Source organism: Phascolarctos cinereus, unplaced genomic scaffold, assembly GCF_003287225.1.
Source record: "Phascolarctos cinereus isolate Bilbo 61053 unplaced genomic scaffold, phaCin_HiC Scaffold_726;HRSCAF=1367, whole genome shotgun sequence".
NCBI classification, from domain to species: domain Eukaryota; kingdom Metazoa; phylum Chordata; class Mammalia; order Diprotodontia; family Phascolarctidae; genus Phascolarctos; species Phascolarctos cinereus.
Genome location: NW_027556098.1, coordinates 82,819,978 through 82,840,771, shown reverse-complemented (window position 1 = coordinate 82,840,771; position 20,794 = coordinate 82,819,978). Strand labels below are relative to the sequence as shown.

Genomic DNA, 20,794 nt, shown 5'->3' with positions numbered 1-20,794 from the left:
CAGAATTGCCTTAGATCATTGTATAGCTGAGAATAACTAAGTCATTCAGAGTTGACCATTGTAAAATATGGCTATTACTGTATATAATGTTCTCCTGGTTCTACTCACTCCACTTTGCATCAGTTGATGTGAATCTTTCAAGGTTTTTCTGAAGGCATCTGCTCATAATTCTGAGGGATGGTCTTAACATGCTATTCTAACAAAGCTTTTTGCTTCCTCTGTCTTATATACTTTATTCATCTCCTTTTTAGTAGCTATCTCCCCCTTTACAATGTAAGCTTCTTAAGGGTTAGGACTGTCTTGTTTGTTTGTGCTTACATTCCCAGCACTTAGCATAGTACTTCAAATATAAGAAGCACCTAGTAAGTCAGGCAGTTAGATAGTGCAATAGGATAGAGTTCTGGGCCTGAAGTCAGGAAGAGCAAAGTTCAAATCCAGCCTCCAATACTTAGTAGCTGTGTGACCCTTGGAAATTCACTTAATCCTGTTTGCCTCAGTTTCCTCAGATGTAAACTGAGCTGGAGAAGGAAATGGAAAAACACTCCAGCATCTTTACCAAGAAAACTCCAAAAATAGTCATGAAGAGTTGAACACAAATAAACAACAATATTGGAAATATTGACATTTTATCTGTGCCCTTTCCAGACCATTTTCTTATAGATTGGTATTGCAGGTTTCATGGGGCAGTAGCATTATACTTCATGTTACTTTAAACTTTTGGTGGTGACTCTGCTTGGGAACATTTAAGTTCAGAAAGAATACTTCTAAAAAGATGCCCTCACTAAGTAAAACCTGAACTAGATTTAGTGATGAGAAGTTAGTTTTTCAATATAGAGGGAACAACCTGGATAAGAAATAGAATCCAGGACCAGCCTTTCTCTTGAAAACAAGTTTTTTGAAGGGGTAAAATTTACAGGAAAGTAAAGTTTAACACTGATGATGTCAATGATAGTGGTCAATAGCTATCTCCACAAAAACTGCTGCTTTCACAGCTCTCCTTGCTCCCTTTTTAGAGATTCACAGTATATGCAGTCCTGTAGTTAAAGAGATGTCTTTGTACTGGGATAATAATTGTTATGAGGGAATCTCATTAGTTTTTTGTTTTAATTGGCACACTTTTAGGCTATATTTGGTTGGTAGTTCCTCATTAGTACCCATTTAAAAGTCAAATTTGAAAGAATTCAGAGCCACCTCACAGGAACTTGTTGAGGTAAATAATACAGCTGATTATAGCCCCATTTTATTGATTAAAAAAGAGTTAAGGCAAGTTGCTAGGTATGGCTATCATTGTGTGGTAGAAAGTACAATAGATTAGGAGTCAAGATACCTAGGTTTGTGTTTCCAGCTTTGTTGTAACTAGTTGTATGACCTTGTCAAGTCCACTGAATCTCAGCTCTCCATAAAATAAGGATGTCAGTCTGGGACAGGGTTTGGTAATTTGGTAATTTGAAGAAACCAATAAACCCTCTCTCAGAATAATGATCTTAAATGCATGAAGTAAAATACATAGGAAAATATGTTGAAATGCAGTTATCATTTTTTTTAAATTCACAAACCCCTGCTTTAAAATTCCTGATAGATAACAATAGACCCCAGAGGCAGCTAAGTGGTACAATGGACAGAATGCTGAGCCTAGAGTCAGGAAGACTTTAGTTCAAATCCACTTCCAGAAAATTACTAGCTGTTTAACCCTAGGCTAGTCACTTAACCTCTGTCCACTTCACTTTCCTCAAGTTTAAATGGGAATAGTAATAACACTTATCTCCCAGGGTTTTGTGAGGATCGAATGAGGTAATATTTGCAAAGGGCTTGTTTTTGTTCAGTCATTTTTCAGTCTTGTCCTTTGTGACCCCACTTGGGGTTTTCTTGTCAAAGATACTGAAGTGTTTTACCATTTCCTTCTGCAGCTCATTTTATAGGTGAGGAATGGAGGCAAATAGGATTAAGTGACTTGCCCAGGGCCACACAGCTAGTTAGTTCTCTGAGGCCAGATTTGAACTCAGATCCTCCTGACTCCAGGGCCAGTGCTCTATCCACTGCAACACCTAGCTGCCCACTGTTCTTAACATATTGCCTGACAGATAACAGGAACTTAATAAATGTTTATTTGCTTCCTTCCACTTTAAGGTTCAGAAAATGCTTTAAATATATTGACTCATTTGATCATAACAACCCTATACAATTGAGGAAAGTATTATCCCCATTTTATAGATGATGAAACTTAGCTCAGAAAGTATAAATAACTTGCCAAGGGTTACCCATCAAGTAGATAAGAGGGAGGGGACCTTTAAACCTAAGTTTCCCTGACTCAAAGTCCAACATTCTCTCTCTACTGCATGACACTACCATTCACTTGATCTCAAAGGTCCATTTTTACTTTAACAAGTTATGAACAAATATTAATTTATCTGAAGTAGAATGCTAGATGATGTTAAAGTCAAAATCCCAGTGTATACACTGCCAACAACAGTATTCACATGGAATCCCTCCCCAGTACAAATATTTACTTAAGCTCTCAGAAATGTTAAAAAATGATACCCATGTACCTGTAGCTTTGACCTTGCTTGCTCTAGATCATCACTCATGTTAAAGGCTATGCAATCACAGGAGCAGCTAGGTGGCACGGGGTCTAAAGTCAGGAAGACTCATCTTCCTGAGTTCAAATCCAGCCCCAGACACTTAGACACTGTGCGACCTTGCACAAGTAGCTTAACTCTGTTTGCCTCAGTTCCTCATCTGTAAAATGAGCTGGAGAAGGAAATGGCAAGCCACTCCATTATCTTTGCCAAGAAAATTCCCAAATGGGGTCACAAAGATTTGGACACAACTGAAATGACCAAACAACAACAATAATCATTTTCTTAGTCAAAAAGCGTGGTAACATTTGACTAATGAGACAACTAGGTTGACTTCTGAGATACAACTTGCTATAAGGTTCGTTCATTGTCTGTATTATAATAATAACAACTGATATACATGGTAAAGTTTGTTCATTTCTCTTTTCATTTGATCTATATAATATCTCTAACATGGAAACAGGCTCTATTCTGCCATTTTAGAGGTAAAGAACCTAAGGCTCAGAACAAAAAAATAACCTGCCCATGATCACAAAACTAGTAAGTGTCCAAAGTGGATGTTGGGCCCAGGTCAATCTTGTATCTAAGTTTAGTTTTCTTCGGGCTGTACCATGATGCATCTGACTTGTTTCTTTAAAAAAGTGTGGGGGCAGCTAGGTGGCACAGTGGATAGAGCACCGACCCTGAAGTCAAGGGGACCAAGGAAAGTAGCTTGGTGCAATGGAAAGATCACAGGCTTCAGAGTCAGAGAATCTATGTTCAGATCTCACCTGTGACACTTTATACCTCTGTGATTATAAACTTGGATAACTCACTGAGTCAGTTTGCTCACCTCTAAAATGGGAGATGAGATGACCTCTAATGTCTCTCCTAGATCTATGAGCACATAAACTCCAAATGGTTTCTTAACATTTTGTTTCTCATTTTCCATATCTGTAAAATGAGCATAATGGTGCCTGTTCCGACTAAGTTGTTCGGCAGAGTTATTCTGATGCTCAAAGGAAAAATTGTTAAAATATTTTGACAAGGAATATGAACATGCAAGGCCATTATAGATATAGACATAGGGCCTCTGGAAGTTACAGGTAGAAGGCTAATGAGAAGACAGAGGCAAATTATGGTCCATGGAGTCATGAAGAGTCAGACATGAATGAAAAACTGAACAACAAAAGGTGACTTACTGAAGTAAGTAGAGCTTTTCTTAGGAGGAAAATGTGGTAAAAGAAATACAGCTACTGTCCCAACATTGACTATCTTAATAAATGTGCCTAAATCACTGTTTCACATTCTTTAACTGATTGTAGTTCTGATACCATGGAGCTGGTTTTACTAAAACCTCAAGGGGATTTTAGGAGGATTTCTGAGGTAATTCATCAGGTGATCTGGGTTTTAAAGACGTCTTTGTAAAAAATAAATGTATTCAGTATCCACATTTATAAGAAGGACACCAGCTCCCTGATGAAGTGTTTACCTGAGAGCCAGTGCAGTGTTACAGAAGCCAAAATGATCAAATATTAATTCTGGATTTCTTAATGCTAGAAATACTGACTTGCTACAATCTACATCTGCATTAATTTTACTATGGTTTCTCCACCAGAGGTTTTTTTTTTCACTATAATCATAAAATGTGACCCTCCTGACAAGTGTGTTGAACTTATAGACAAGAGAGATCTGGATTCAAATCCTTCCTCTGACTCTTATTACAACCATGCGCTTCATGATCATAGGCAAGACATATACAAAATGGAGATAGTAATATCTGTAGCGTCTACATGTACTTCTTAGTACCCACTTTGTAAACCTTAGAGTATTATATAAATGTCAGGCACCCTCATTATTATTAATAATATTTTATTGTAAATAGTAATCATGTTTGTTAGTGCAAAGCTAGCATTCACAAAGTGAGTTAGTAAATGGGAATCTCTAGAAGAAGGGTGCTTAACCTTCAGGCGTGTCATAAATTGCTCTGGCAGTCTGGTGAAGCTATGGATTATGCCCCCCCCTTCACAGAATGAAGTTTTTAAATATATAATATAAAATATTTAGGACAACAATGGAAAAAAATCATATTGAAATTTAGTTACCAGAATATTGAAGAAGGAGAAAATGGTCATGGATTGAAGATTAAGGACGACTGTGCTAGATTTTTTTTTGTTAATATCAATGAATTTTCTTATTTTTGTGTATCTCTAGAAAGAAGTTATTAGTGAGTATTTTTGGTATAATGAATCCCTTTGAGAGTCTAGTGAAGTTTACAGACCCTTCCTCAAAGCAGTGTTTTAAAATGTACAAAATAAGATACATAGAATTATGAAGGAAGCCACTAACATTGAAAGATAGTTATCAATTAAAAAAAAAGTTTGTAAGCCTAAAATTAAGAACTTGCTCTAAAACAATGTTTGTGCCATTGTAATTAAGAATGTCTGTATCTTAAGTCTTTTTTTTAATGCAAATAAATATACAAACTCATTCACTCTCATATTTAGAGCTCCTCAACGAAGTTGTCTCTATTTCAGAGACCCTCCTGAATTGTATGGGTTTCATTTAAAGACTAGAGCCCTAGAGCTTCAGTTCATCGCACCCAATTTATAGTTCTTGTGTTTTATAGGGAGGTTCATTATCACTATGATATGATTTTGATTAAAGCATTGGTTTCTAAAGAATCTAAATTAAAGGGAACTAACTAAATAGAAATTAATTAGTAAGAAACAGAACTGTCTTTCTTAGTACTTTCAATGGGTATATTTAATTATAAGATTTTTATACTGAGAAGTGTTATATCTAGTTTGTCCCAGTTTTGGTCCAGTTTTGGTCCTGAATACCCCAGTTTCATCCCAAGTTCCTTAGTCCAACTTTGGATTACCTGGAATGCCTAAAATTCAAGGAAGATTTGAAAACAAACCTTGCATATAAAACAAAGAAGCATTTAAAACTCTGGCAGTACACCCATAAGGCAGTGAATATAAAATTGAAATTTTTATTAGTTATGGTTCACCAGAAATTAATATATTATCAAGCATAGAGTGGGAAGGAACCTTAGAAATCACCTAGTTGAACCCCTCCTTTACATTTTACATATGTCAAAACTGACACCTAGAGAAACTAATAATTTGCCTAAGATCAGACAGTTGAGCAGAGATGGTTTTCAAACATAGATACTCTGATTGCAAATCCAATATTCTTTCCATGCCTTGTCCTTGCATGAAAAAACAAGACTGATGAACATTTTCAGCATCTTTAATAGTCCGCAGCTCATTGTTAGTATGTAGGGGTATAATAAATGCAGTTTCACAGAATTGGGGTTCAGAATCAGGTCCTATATATTATCTTTGAACAGTCCTAGTCATGAACAAAAACAGAATTTGGACAAAATTCAATACAGTTAAATAAGGACAGGAGGAAGAACATGGCCTGACAACTGCTGAGGCTGATGTCCAGTGTTTTAACTGAAACCAGTATAATTAGGCAACGCTAAATTACATAATAAACACAACATCCAAGGTCAAAACCAGTAGAGGAAGAATTGAGTTAACAAGCAATAGAGAATTTGCAATGTGAATAGTCAGTATCAGAGGAAGGGCTAAGAGATAAAGAGTCACCAATCTTCAGAATTCAAAACTGTAAATTAAAGTGAAGGTCCAACGAAGTAAGAAGATGCTAAGGTGATGTCAGCTCATAGGAAATTTTAGCTTTCTGCCTTCTTTTGAAGCTATCATTGACTCAATTCAGTTCCACGGGCAGTAATACAGGGAGCAGGTATCATCATATAAGACAATAAGCTTAGGAAGCCCAGTCAAAGGTACAGATGTGTAGGTCATGTAGACACTAATACAAGAGGAACAAGAAAAATTGGAAGGGATGGTACTGAACTGAAGGGTCAAATGTGGGCTCTGTCATATAGGTGAATCAAAAGGAAAAATATCTGCAGAATGAAAATCTGCCCAAGCATAGGAGGAAACTATCCAAACTTAATAATAAACCACAAATGAAGTATAAATTTTGATGTAGTGCTATGAAAAAAAGCCATTGGATTCTTGAGTTGACAGATTAAATATATAGGAAGCATAGCACTAATCTTTCCACTAGACACTGCCTGAAGTAGACCTTTGTTTGAGTTTGAATGCCAATTTGGGGGGCTTGGAACCATAGGTAAAATATCAGAAACTTGAGGATGCCAAAGAGACCAATTAAGCAGTGCAATGTATGAGAAAAGGCACTAAGGACCTCAAATTTTCTAGTTGTAACAGGCCTTAGAGCATGAGACTTAGGCCTAAATATTTCTTTAGTTATCAAGAACAATCTTCTCCTTTTACAAATGAAGAAATTGAGGCTCAGAAAAATAGATGTCAAGTCCAGTCCTTATTAAAGGAATTGGCCTGATAGACACAAGTAGGGTAAGTGTAGAATGAAACAAACTGGTGACTTAGAAGGGGAAAAAGCATTGCTGAAATAGAGTAAAGAGACTGAGAAACAACAACTCTACTTCTATTTAATATAAATAAAATGATAATAGCTCACATGTATATAGCCCTTTAAGGTTTGCAAAGTACTTTGTATAACTTATCATAATTAGTCTTCACAACAACCTTATGAAGTAGATACTGTTGTTGTCCCCATTTTATAGTTGAGGAAATGGAGAGATTAAGTGACGTGTTCAGGGTCACACAGCTTGTAAGCATATGATACAGAATTTGAATCCAGATCTTCCTGACACTAAATCCAGACGGAACTCAACTCACTATTCTACAAAAGTGGCAATAACCCTCAACTGCAGAAAGAAAGATTTTTAAAATAGCAGGTGAGAAATAACAATGACAGCTTGCTGACTCTGAAAGTAGAGGCCAAAGGAATTATTTTCCTGAATGCATGTTTTTTAAAGGATAAACAAATAGGTGGTCCAGGTTAACTACTATCTAAAGGCAACAGGTCAAAGTAAATGGCCCATAAGCATGTTTCTAAACCTATGATTCTCTTTTTGGGTACTGACTTAGACTTAAAGTAGCATAATTTCCTTCTCAAGTTTTGAATTTATTGGAAGATATGCTATTAACCGCTGTCTCATTAAATGATGAAATCTTATGCATAGTTATTAAAATGAGATGGTTCCTTTTGACCAAGAGACTGCATTCTAAGTAGAAGAAATAGACCAAGACACGTAGGCCCAAGAACTTTCTGGTTAATCTAGAAATTTATTCCTCATTTGTCCTACAGTGTGACTTTTTGACAGCTATGAAGTCAATCTTGAGTTAATTCTTTTTTTAATTTATTTTATTTAATTTGTGGTTTACTTGGTGTAAAAACAGATAAATAAGTCCTATATTAACCCTATAGTTGACTGTGTTTACAAGGCAAGCATACTTTCCAATTCTTCTTCCTCTCATAGACTTAGAATTTCCATGGTATAAAGAGATCAATGGCTCTTAGAGAATATGGGTTCAATTCTGGCTCTGCCTCTCATTGTTTATTTGACCTTGGGGAGGTCAAAGATCTCTTCCAGTTCTAAATCTATGATCCTATTATTCAGCCCAAGTAGATTTATTAGACGTCTTTAGAGTAGGAAGCTCTGACCATGTGAAAGCTGAGAATCTTCATTCTGTATGTGAAATCCAAAGAATTTATCTGTATGAAATCCGTATTGTCTCCTCAATTACCAATCATTGTTGTATAGGCTATACAGTTCAATTCAGTTATAATTGTGGCCAAAGGAGAAGATTATAGATCATAGAGCAATAAATAAGTTCTTGTGTTCCAAATATCTAGGCTAAGAAAATAGAGATTAATTTTTTAAAACACACACTTAAACTACCTTTCAAGAAGCTCAGAATATCATTAAAAGATCATAGAAGATAAAAATGCATAATTTTGCTTGTGTAAAAATTTTAAAGATTTTACAAAACTGAAACCAATGCAGTTAAAATTGGAAGGGAAACCATTGATAGAGAAAAAAGTTTTGCTACAAGTTTCTCTGATAAAATCTTATATCTAAGATATATAGTGAGCAGATCCAAATTATTTGAATAGGGCCTGTTTTTCAATAGATCAAAGGATATGAATGAGCAGTTTTATAAGGAAGGAATCCAGTGTATCAGCAAGTATCTGATAAAAATGCTTCAAATCAGTAATAATCAGAGAAATGCAAATTAAGGCATCTCTGCCATTCCATATTAATCCCATCAGTTCAGCAAATATGACCAAAAATGGACATGACAACTGTTGAAAGTTCTTTTTTTTAAAAAGTTACATTAATGCACCATTTATGAAGGTGTGGATTGCTCTATTCCAAAAAGCAATTTGGAACTTTACGCCAAAAGTCACAAACTATGCATAACTTTTGACCCAGAGATACCACTAAAGGGGCTGTACCCTAAAAAGTTGAAACAAAGAGAAAAAAGACCCATATTTGCAAAATATTTATAGTAGCTCTTTTTCATTATAGCGACTCTCTCGAAACTAAGGGGATGACCATCATTTGGAAATGGCTGAACAAATTATGATATATGAATGTAACGGAATATTATTGCAACATAAGAAATGCAAAAGGGAGCATATCAGAAAAACCTGAGAATGCTTGTGTGAACTGAAAGCAGAGTGAAGTAAGCAGAACCTGAAGAACAATATATTCAGTAACAACAACATTGTAAAGAAAAACTACTTTGAAAGATTTAAGAACTGTGATCAGTGCAATGATCAGCTATGGTTCCAAAGGATTGATGATGAAGCATGCTACCCACCTCCTGAGACAGAGGTGATGGAATCAAGATTCACACATGGCCAATGTGGGAATTTGTCTTTCTTGAATATATATTAATGTATGTCACAAGTGGTTTTTTTTTTCAGTTGGGATGTGGTTAGGAGGGGGGCTGGGCGTAGTCTATCCCAAAAGAAAAGAAAAGAAATAAAAAAGGATCATTGAACTAATTTTTCAATGCACAGAAGATAACAGAAGGAAGGCCAAAAAGAATTGCAGATAAGCAGGAAAACTTTGAAAGTTATATGTTGAATTTATTTAATATTTTAAAAGAAAAAAATAATGTGCATGTAATAGTGTTTCACCATGTCATGTATAATCCTCTTTCTACTGTGTTTTATTGTGTTCTATTGTTGTGTTCTATTGTGTGTATATGGAAATGCTCATTTTGTTTGGTGTTTGTGAAGTTCAGATTAAAAATAAAATCTAAAAGTATGTAAATGTTAATGTCTAAAATAAGGCATTCTCTATTTCACAAATTATAGCCCCAGAAGTTTTTATTTTCTCTGTAAGGAATGAAAATAAATGTAATCCAAGTTTCCTGTGCAATTGAAAACTAAAAAATCAATACAAAGTATTCAAGGTAGTTAATAGCTCTTTAGGCTTCATATGTTGATCTACTTGTTGGTATTTAGTCAATGAGAAAACTATGGAATTTCAAATTCAATAGAAGACATGAGGCAGGGAGTTCCTAGTCTTCTCTTAATCACATAGCTGAAAAAACTTCAAACTTATATTTCTGCAAGGTGTCATTGCAACGTAATTAAGGACCTTCATATTTGGGAAAAACTATACTGGAGTGTTGCTTTCAATATTAAGCACAATAAAACAACTTTTCTACATAAGAACATATCTGTCAGTTTATTTGTAAATACTGAAATTTTCATTTGGCTCACTGATGGTGATGCAAATCATTGTTAAAGATGACAAAAATGTAAAGTGGTAATGAATTGCATGTACCTTCTACCTTGAGACTTCTTAACATTTTATGTTTCATGGACCTCTTTGGCAATCTGATGAAGTCTATGGGCCCCTTTCTCAGAATAATATTTCATTTAATTCATAATTTAAAGAAATGCTAAATTTTAGTTGGAGGTTAGTGGAAAATAAAAATGTGTTTATTTTTTCCCATCCAAGTTTACAGATCTCCTGATATCAACTCTGTTCTACCTTGATAGTAAGCAGATTTAAAAGAAAAAATCCCAATATTTTTCTCTTCTCTTAACATCTCCTCATGGCCTTTGCAGCATGAGTTGGTCAATCTGAGTACTGACCTCAGAACCCTATACAGTCTACAGATTACTGTGCTCAGTCTGTCAGAGGCCAAAGTTTCTAGACCAACCACACTCATCAGAAAGTATAAGGTTCCAGTACAAAGAGTCAGACATAAAACGGTAACTGAGTCTGACCAGTTGTGCTACCTTTACTTCTCTCCTGAAACAAGAACTCTGTGTAGCCAAGTGGAAGAGTGCTGGAGGAAGACAAGATGATGTTGATTCAAATCCTGGCTCTCACCCATATTAGTTATGTGATCATTGGCATGTCCCTAAATCTCAGTGAACCTCCACTTCATTATGTGAAAAAGAGGAGAACTAATGATTGCTATACTTTGAATGGAGTGTTGTGAGGCTCACATGAGATCATGCCTATTACAACCTTTGTAAACATTGAGGTACTCTATAAGTGCTATTTGTTATTTTTACTTCACCAAGAACAAATAGGTGAATCAGTTCAGTGAAAGAGTAAGGCACCAGGTAGTACCAGAAGAGCCTCCCAAAGCAAATCAGGCTCAACTTCTTGCTTTGTTTGTATTGAAAGCTCCTTTCCTATTCTTCCTTGCACTTACATGGTAATTAACTCATTCCTTCAGAAAGGCATTGTCCAATTTATTAAAACCAATATACTTTTAAATAGTTCAGGGTTAATTAATGCTTCACAGATGTGATATCACTTTACCTTTGAGGCCCTGAAATCTAAATTTTCTCCTCTCTACCTGCTGCTGATATTACTAAAAGCATTAGTGATGTTCTAGGTTTTCATTTCATACAAAAGATTAGAGCCTTGAACTTGGATGTTCGTAGGAAAAATAAGAGAGGATCAAACTTTGGAATTTACTGAAACTAGCATCCAAAAAAATGTATCTTAATAATTTGGTAGAACTGTACATTTTCACATTAATTTTTTAAAAGATTTCCACTTTGCAATTTTGTTTATGGAAAGGTACTTTGATGGGAAAAGTTTATGAAGCTTTGGGTAAATGCATGTGGCATTTTGCACCTAAAACATTGTTATCTTCAGCAAGTTATCGATTTGAGTAAAAGCAAATCATTCCAGTTCTCTAAGCACCAAAAATAACCCTGTAGAGAAGATCCCCTTGACAGAGGTGAGTTAGGACAACTATGCTAAATTGAAATCTTCCTTTAGAATTAGAATTCTTAACTTTTTGGGGTCATGGCATCCATTTGAGGTCCATGTCAGGTGAAGCCTGACAACTCAGGGAAAAAATGCTTTTAAGTCATAAAATGAATCATGTCAACAAGCATTTATTATGTGCTTCTTATACCAGGCAATGTGTATAAAATATAAAAAATTATGTTGGAAAACAATTATAATGAAAGAAAGACATGTTTTTCCCCCTGGCAGCTAGTGCTGCTACAGATACAGCACCGGCTTTGGAGTCGGGATGACCTAAATTAAATCTAGCCTCAGATATTTACTGCATGACTTTGGGCATATCACTTAACCTCCATTTGCCTCATTTTTTCAACTGTAAAATAGAGATAATAATATCACCTATTTCCTAGGGTTATTGTGAGGATCACATGACATATTTGTAAAAAGCACTTAGTGAAGTGCCTGGCACATAGTAGGTGCTATATAAATGATTACTCTTTTCCATTCTCCCCTTCTTATCTAATTTCATGGACTCACTGAAATCTATCCATAGATTTGTTGGGAGCTTATGGACTTCTGATTAAGAATCCATGCATTAGAATGTAAACTCATTGTGTATATGGATTATTTCATTCTTAGTATCTAGTACCTAGCACAGGCCTGGCACACTGTAGGTACTTAATAGCTATTGATAGATAAATTAGTTGATTGATTATCCTTGTCTGATTGTGTCCTCTCTCATCATAGTTGGAGAAACAAGTTCAGAGAAGTTAAATGAGTAGCACAACATCACAAAGCTAATCAATAGAGGAGTTTCCTTAAGAAATTGGAGAGAGTATACCGAGTTTCCATGTACTATAGAATTAAGGATGGAGGTATAAGGAAAAATAAAGAAATGTTGTTACAGTAAGGATGTGGATTTGCTTTCAAAAGCAATAGTACAACAAAACATTCTTTTTTTTTTAAGGCAATTGGGGTTAAGTGACTTGCCCAGGTGTTTGGTCTGAGGTCAGATTTGAACTCAGGTACTCCTGACTTCAGGGCTGATGCTCTATCCACTGTGCCACCTAGCTGCCCCAACAAAACATTCTAATACATAATTCATCAGTTCTCAAAATAGGGATCACTGGGAGTTGCCCAGACCCTTTCAGGGGGTCCATGAAGTCAAAACCACTTTCATAATGACACTAAGTTTTAACTTCGAATGTGGCAATTATTAATAGATAAAACCAGATTAATAAAAGCTTATTGTGGTCCTCAATAATTTTCTATGAATGTAAAAGGGTCCTCAGACCAAAAAGTTTGAGAACCATTGACCTAATTGACCCAGAGTTCTGCTAATTATCTTTAATGCACTATGTCTAGGTGGAGTTTCCTACTGAATGAGAAAGTCATGCCCCCCACTAAAGCCTCACTCAGAGTTCTGCACTAAGTAGTCAATTAATCACTGTTTATTAAACAGCCAAGTGCATGGCACTGTCCTTGGTGCTGAGAATGCAAAGATTAAAAGGTGATAATCCCTACCCCATAAGGCACTGATAGTTCTCTCATAGCTTTTGTTTGAATTATATAAGGATGCACAGTAAAGTAGGTGTAGATTAGTTTCATTTTAATTTATCAAATGTTTATTAAACATCTACTCTGCACAAGTTACCATTTGAGGGTACTAGAGATAAAAGGAAGGGAAAAACTTAATAGAGCAAACCCTTGAGGAGGCATGGTCCTAGTCCTAGTTCATAATAATTTGGCAAGTTATGTTGCCTTTTTGAGACACAGTGCTTCAACTGTAAAATGAGAGTTGGTAGCCTTAGAGATTCTTTCCAATTCTACGATTCTTTGAACCTGGTCAAGGTCTTTTCTTTCCCTTTTCCTAGTTATAGTCCCATTTAACAAATGAAACTTTATGAAGTCCTACATAAATTACTTATACTTTTATTTCTACAAAAAATCTTGTCTTGCCATAGCAGATGCCAAAAGGAAGGAAAAATACCTACAGGTTTGTGAGCACTTGAGACTGTCAAAAGGGTGACAGTTGTACCAGATGCCTGTAAAGTAGAATACATTAGATGAAAATGCATCTGATTAGTACCCCAAGGGCCTCAAGATAATGGTGAACTGAGAACTTAATAGCCATGCCTCAGTGTTACTAATAAGTGGAGTATCATGTTTATTCACCTTAATCATTTATCTATGTCCTTCAGGACAAATAGCCAACCATATTTGATGCATCCAAATTTAGTTCAGGGCCTTGGAAGCCCTTGCCAGAACATTTTCTGCCCTAAGCACCTATGCAATGTATGATTGAACCTTCTCTCTTGGCCATTTTCCTGATATTGGCAAATGTGGAGGTTTGGTTTGTCATTCTGATGTGAGACTGTGGGTGTAATAATAGACTAGAATTTGCTCTTCACTGGTGACTCACAGGGAAGCTTCTGGCTGCGATACTGGGAATAAGCAACATCTGAAATTTTTGTTGAATGATTCCTTTTTCTTTGTACCTAGCAGATTGACTGCAGTATTTTCCTCTAGATCATTAAGGTATGTATTGTAATAGGACATGACTAGGGATAGTGATTTTGTCAGATGTCACCAAGCAGTATAATATGTCGTGTGACTGTAGGAACCAGAGATGGGAGGTAAAGGGACTAACAATGAATGGTTACAGGGTCAATTTTTTTCCAATCTTTTCCCCAAAACAGTGAAGATTTTCCCCTTTTCTAGGAGAAAATAAAGTATAGAATTATTTATGTGTGTATGTGTATACATATATGATTTATGTATAAGATACAGTTTTAACTAATAATGAAAAGAATTCTGTAGAAGTATATATGAATTTATGAATAAATCATTTTGTCCTCAAAACCAAAATGAAACTTGATTTACTCTTCTTTCTAATTATCTGCTATGCATAATTTGATGCTTAGGGAAATACTGAGTGTGGCTTTCTATCTGCTCTGGAATATTCTATCTTCTCTCTTGTTAAATAACAAATAAACACAAAATTGGACACCAAGAACTCAGAACTCTGATCTTGCCCATATCATTTATTTGTGATTGTGGGATTTAATACAAGTGAGGGCACTATAATAAGAAACTTATAATGTTGTGGACCATTGTAAAGAAGACCTTTAACATGATTAAAACTCGGTAAAATTTCTAGAATTTAATTCTTTTAAACTCTACAATGATCACTTTAAAATATACATTCTTGGTAAAATTATTTTATTATGTTTATTTTCTTTTAAAAGGCTGTTCTTGTTAACAACTTAAAATAAATATTCTGAAGCTGAATTTAGAATTATAGTTACATGAGACATAGCAGTATCTAACACCCCAGAGATAAAAACTTTCCTTTACAATACAAAAGGCATAACTTGCTTTTTGTGCTATGCTATCATCCTATCTGCTGAAGTTATGACTCTATGCACATATTCTTAAGAAATTTTACTTACACTGAATGATATATACCTCAGGTACACCAAGCTTACATAAAATCCATGCATTGAAAAATAAGGAATACAGAGTGTTAACATGTAGGAAGAAAATTTTTTGTCTATTCTGGTGAGCAAAGTAATAATGTCATTGTTTCACAGCGAGGATATCTGATTATGATCTTGTGTGGGAGTAGCTAGGCAGTGGGTGGCAGTTTCTCTGAATACTTTGCTGAAAAAGAAAAAAAGTTCTTAAAAGGAAAAAAAAAACTTCTATATATAATCTGCTTTCTAACTAATTCAGTGACTTGGAAGTGTATTGTGTGGTTTGGAAAAGAATTTCATGGAAAATGATGGAGAAAAAGAGTAGGCAAAGAAAGACTTTTCAGTCTTTAGTATACAGTAATGCTGGTTATTTTATTAGTAATGCCTTACCTTTTGAGAATTATGATTTTGTTCAACTAAAAAGAAATGGGTACATAACTCATTCAGAGATAATGAAACTGTATAGAAATATTCAATCCAATGCAGTAATTCAATACTTATTCAATATAAAGCATTATAGTAGGTACTGGGAACATAAAAGCCAAAAATTGCAACTATCCTTTCCCTCAAGGAGCTTACATTCTACTGAGTGGAGGATGGGAATACAACATATGCTCAGAATACTCAAATGTTCAAATACATCTGTGATCTCATTAATGTGCGAAAAATCCCTCCAATACCTGTGCTGTACATGAACATATACATGAACATGTTGTACATGAATGAAAATAAACACAGCAATTTCAATATGAAGAAAATTTTATGAATATATGAAGATCAGAAAGGCCTTCTAGAGGAAACACTAGAGTTGTCCCTTAAAAGAAATAGCTAAATAATGTGCCATGAACTTCTCTAGTTGTACTTTGGAGTTTGGAACTGCAGATAAAAGAACACTTAGAAATAATTTTAATATATCTTTTACTTACCCAGCATACATGGTATGGTAAGTATAATATTGACAAAATAAACAAATATCTATTACATATATGTGTCATTAAACACATTCATTAACCTCAAAACTGGTCAGGGCTTGAACTCATGAAGAACTCAACATAATGGCTGCTCTTATTGAAGGGAAATTGTCCACTGGTGAGTCTCCTGACTCTCGTGGCTCTCATGCTACCAATTTAACCATTTGGTATGCTATGATTCCTTATGGTAAGGAATGATATACTGTGAGCAAAAGTAGCTTGAGAACCATTTAGCTTAGGATTCCATAGGATAAAAGAGAGAAAACAGCTGACATGGGGGACCACTCATGCACAAGCATGGAGAATGGTTTGGTATAGAGAATAGCTTACAGTCCAGTTTGGCTGGAATTGAAGGGGTGTGAGAGAAATGATGTGAGGTAATACTACAGAGAAAGGTTGAAGCTAAATTATCAAGCACCTTAAAAGCTAAGCTAAAGATTCTGTATAAAATCATAATCCATTGAAGTTAGTGTGTGTGTGTGTGTGTGTGTGTGTGTGTACGTGTGTGCATTTGTGTATGCATGTCTGTATGTGTTTGTGTGTTTGGGCAAGGAAAGAATGGTCAAGATCCATGTTTTGACAGTTGTGTAGTGGATGAATTGGGGAAAGAAAAGACAGATTACTAAAATAGAATTTCTTATGGAGGAAAGATTACATAATTAGAAGCTCGCAATAAATGGTTCAAGGTATGACATTCAGAGCATTAAAGTGAAGTTAGTTGAAGTTTTGGAAGAAAAATTGTTTTATCATAAAATAGAAAAGAGTTGTCATCAATGTGTAAATTGTGTAAGTAAATAAGTGTAAATCAAAATATTATTAAAAGGAAGCTGAACTCTTAGTAATTAAAATGCTAACAATGGTTCCAGAGATCACATAATGAAATATGCTGTTTTCCTTGGGGCAGGGGTAGATACTAATGCAAGATGTGGTATCCATTGTCAGATGAAGTCCCAGTGAAGGGTATTTTTGCTTAACTCTTTTATTTTGTTACAAGATTGGTTTCTTTTTCAGGGAAGGGAGCTGATAGAGATGGCCCCATAATTTCATTTGTATAGGAAACTTCTATCAATGCTAATGGTGATTAGCACCTTCCTACAAAAAGTCTTAGAGAGTTTCCTGAGACACTGAGAGATTAAGGGATTTGCCTAAGATCACACAGTCAGTATGAGTCATGCTAAGGCAGAAGTTAAATCCAGTTCTTTCTGACTCTAAGGCCATTTCTACCTACTATGCAAGGTTGCATCACTAAAGACCATATCAGGGTATTAAAATGAATGTTTCTGGGAAATGTAAAGGCCTGCTTGAGTTACTGAAGATATATTTTTTCAGGAATAATTCCAGGGTGTTTCTAGTTACAAATTCAATAGAACGTTTAAGTTTGAATTGTGTTAAAAGACATCTCTGAATAATAAAGGTGTACCTCTCTTTATATAGCATTATTATACATGTAAAAAGCTTTATTTAAGCTAAATTTCTTTATAATAATCCCATTTCCTATTAAAATTCTTCATAAACTTATAGTTTTGGGGAAAAATAGCTTGTCATAATAAAATTACACTTAAAAATGCAACAGATCTCTTGAACTCATTTATTGGAAACATTTTTGATAGGCTATTAGTAATAAATAAGCAATACGTAAAGTGGATAGAGAGCTGGCTTTGAAGTTAGGGCCTGGATTTAAGCCCTATCTCTGACCCACACTAGCTGTGTGACCCTGGGCAAGTCAATTCTATAAGACTCTAAGATGTAGAGAAAGTACCAGCTTATATTAATAAAGGATGTTTCCTTCTCTGAGAACTGTCAACATAAATGAAACTATAGGCCCAGTCCCTATTAAGATTACTGTTTCAAGAATATTATAAAATGCCATTCCTAAGTATGAGAGTCATTTTAATTTTGGCATTTCAACTTAAAGCTCAAATTAAAATAAAATGTATAATTGCAACACAATATCATGGATTAAAGTCATCAGGCTTCTATTATTCCCCCTATACCTTAAAAAGTTACTCTGACACTCTGGTTATTCAAACCATATTCCTTGGTGTTTAGCTTTAGATGCATCTTCCTTCATATCCACCTGCTCTCACCACCTGGTTTGGTGAACTTAGTCTCCTGGGGTAATGTAACCAAGTCATAGGGGCAGAAGGTTGGTGTAAAATAAGGTAAATAGTCTCTGAATTAAAACTTGAAGGACCCAAAGTACTTGGATATCTCATTCCTTCATTCCATAAACTATCATTGTGTCAACTTTGTGCCAGATAACTCATCGTCATTTTTTCAGTTAATAGTAGTTTCACAACCCTTCAGTTGAGTGTAGGTTATTTACAGTCATCTCTGAAAAGGAGTGTTACTGTACATTCAGTTCAATTTAATAAACATTTATTCAGTGCTTACTATGTGCCAGGCATTGTGCTAAGCACTGTCTATGCTTTGTCACTGTATTCATGGTCCCTATTTACTTGACAAATCAGAGTTGAGATGGACCGAATAACCAACTGTGTGAGAATCTTTGCTACAGTATACACCACAAGTGGTCACGTAAACTCTCCTTGAAGAACTCTAGCAAAAGCAACCCCCTACCTCTCATAGCAGTCTGCTCCATTATTGCACTGGTCTAATTGCTAAGAAACTTTTCCTTACGTTATACTTGATTACAATTCCCATCACCCAATTCTGCTAATTCTGCTTCCTGCATGGGACTGAGTGAAGTAAATATAATCCCTCTTTTACATGACAACCACAAACAATTGAGGACAACTACCACACCCCAGCCTGAGTCTTCTCTACTCAAGGTTAAACATCCTCCCTACTCCTACTTCCTTAGTAGTCTGATCCCCACATGGTTTGATCATGACATCCTTCACAGTCCTAATTGTCCTCTGAATATTACCCAGATCATCCATGCCCTCTTAAAAATGTGATTCACATAAACCTTCCCTGAAGAATATACCCAGAACTGTATACAATATTCTAGATGGGGTTTGACCACAAAATGTACTTGTCACTGGCAAATTTTTGGAGGTGTTAATACTTGGAGGGCAAATGGTTACACAGAATCTTTCCCCACACTTTTTGAGTTGTGTTTTTTAAGATTCTCTCCAATTGAAATGCCATGAGACATCACAAAAAATTTTAAGTGACGTAGGATTTTTTAACTTGCTGTTTGTTTCTTTTTCCCCAGGACTGCACAGTATATGAAACAGAAAACAAAATTCTTCACGTGGTAAGTATACTTATAATTCTTCATTAGATCATATTTCATTTTTTAATAGAATAAATAGGTTTAAGACTGCAGACCCCACAAATGATATGTCATCTCAGAATCTATGGACAAGGTCAACAAATTATATTCCTTATAATGGATGCTACAGAGAATTAATACATATTGTATCACACTACACTATGACCTGGAGAAAACACTCTTCTACTCTCACCCAAATTCACTCTAAATACATGCCCTTTTTCTTCATTTCATCCACCACCCCCAGGACTTTTTAAATTACAAAAAGTGTGTTACAAAGACCTAATATGAATAATATGTCTAGTTGGGGAAAAAAACAGAAAATTAAAATGCCTAACTTAGACATATGACTAAAGTTTCCTCTATAAGATGCAATGAATAACCAAGTGGAAAGATGTTAAATAATTCCTGAGGACTGTTTTCACTTGAAGAGCTGGGAATAGGTAGCACTGAAAATTTTCCATTAGCCAAATTCTTTTACTTTGTCCTGATAACATAAATTCTCCCACTGGTGAGATGATGGGCCAGGCTTGTTTTCTTAAATTGTCCATTCAAAGATGGGCTTCTGATTTTAAGTGCTTTCTAGGTCTGTTTCCTTTAGAATAGTAATGAAATAACATTTCAGAACTGTGTATTTGTCATCTCACTAGATGACAGTCATTTTTGCCCTCTTTTGTTTGTTTGTTTTCTTTTAAAAGACCCTTCTTTACCAATTTAACTTGATTTAATTTAATTACCAAAGTAACTGCAACCATTGGGAATGGTACTCAGTAGACCTAATATAGCCACAAATGTGCAAAAGTACACTGCATGTAAGGGTATCACCACCTCCGTACCTAGAGAAATATATTGTCTCCAACATGAGATTTCAATCTAGTTTATTTTTAGGTTTTGTTTTTCAAAAAAAAATCTTGTACAATCTTATATATATTTTCTTGTTTGATAGGTATAACAATAATTGAAAGTACGTCCTTGATGGGCAATAGAAGAGAAAGACTAAGGTTTCTCAGAGCTGCTCTTTAAAATCTGAGACCAAATTAAATACCTACTATTCTATCATATGTGCTAGACATGAATATGATGGATATATCAGCAATCTGAGATTTTGTTAGTGTAGATCCTAGATACAGAGGGCATTTGTGATATAGTTGAATGTTCTTGAGATGTTGCTGCACTGACAAATTTATCACCCCATGGCCACCTGGCTGATAAGCCACTGTTTGAACTTTCCTAGACAGGTCCTTGAATGATAAATACACAGTTCATCTTACCACACAGTGTGACTAAGGATTGTGAAAACTAGGTAAACATTGTTATTGTTAAAATAGGCAGTTCATATATTTTACTTTGCTAGTTCTATAATTGATTAATATTTCTCTTCTTGCAGT

General features: G+C 35.1%; 1 protein-coding gene across 10 annotated transcripts in view; it reads left to right on the top strand.

The window, feature by feature from the left end:
* CNKSR2 (connector enhancer of kinase suppressor of Ras 2) overlaps positions 1–20,794 on the top strand; it is a 333,138-nt gene that overhangs the window by 125,341 nt on the left and 187,003 nt on the right. For all 10 annotated transcript variants that reach the window (XM_078146630.1, XM_078146627.1, XM_078146628.1 and 7 more), the window contains exon 5: positions 19,347–19,388. In XM_078146630.1, coding sequence (XP_078002756.1) covers positions 19,347–19,388 — 42 coding nt within the window. The remainder of the gene's footprint in view (positions 1–19,346; positions 19,389–20,794) is intronic.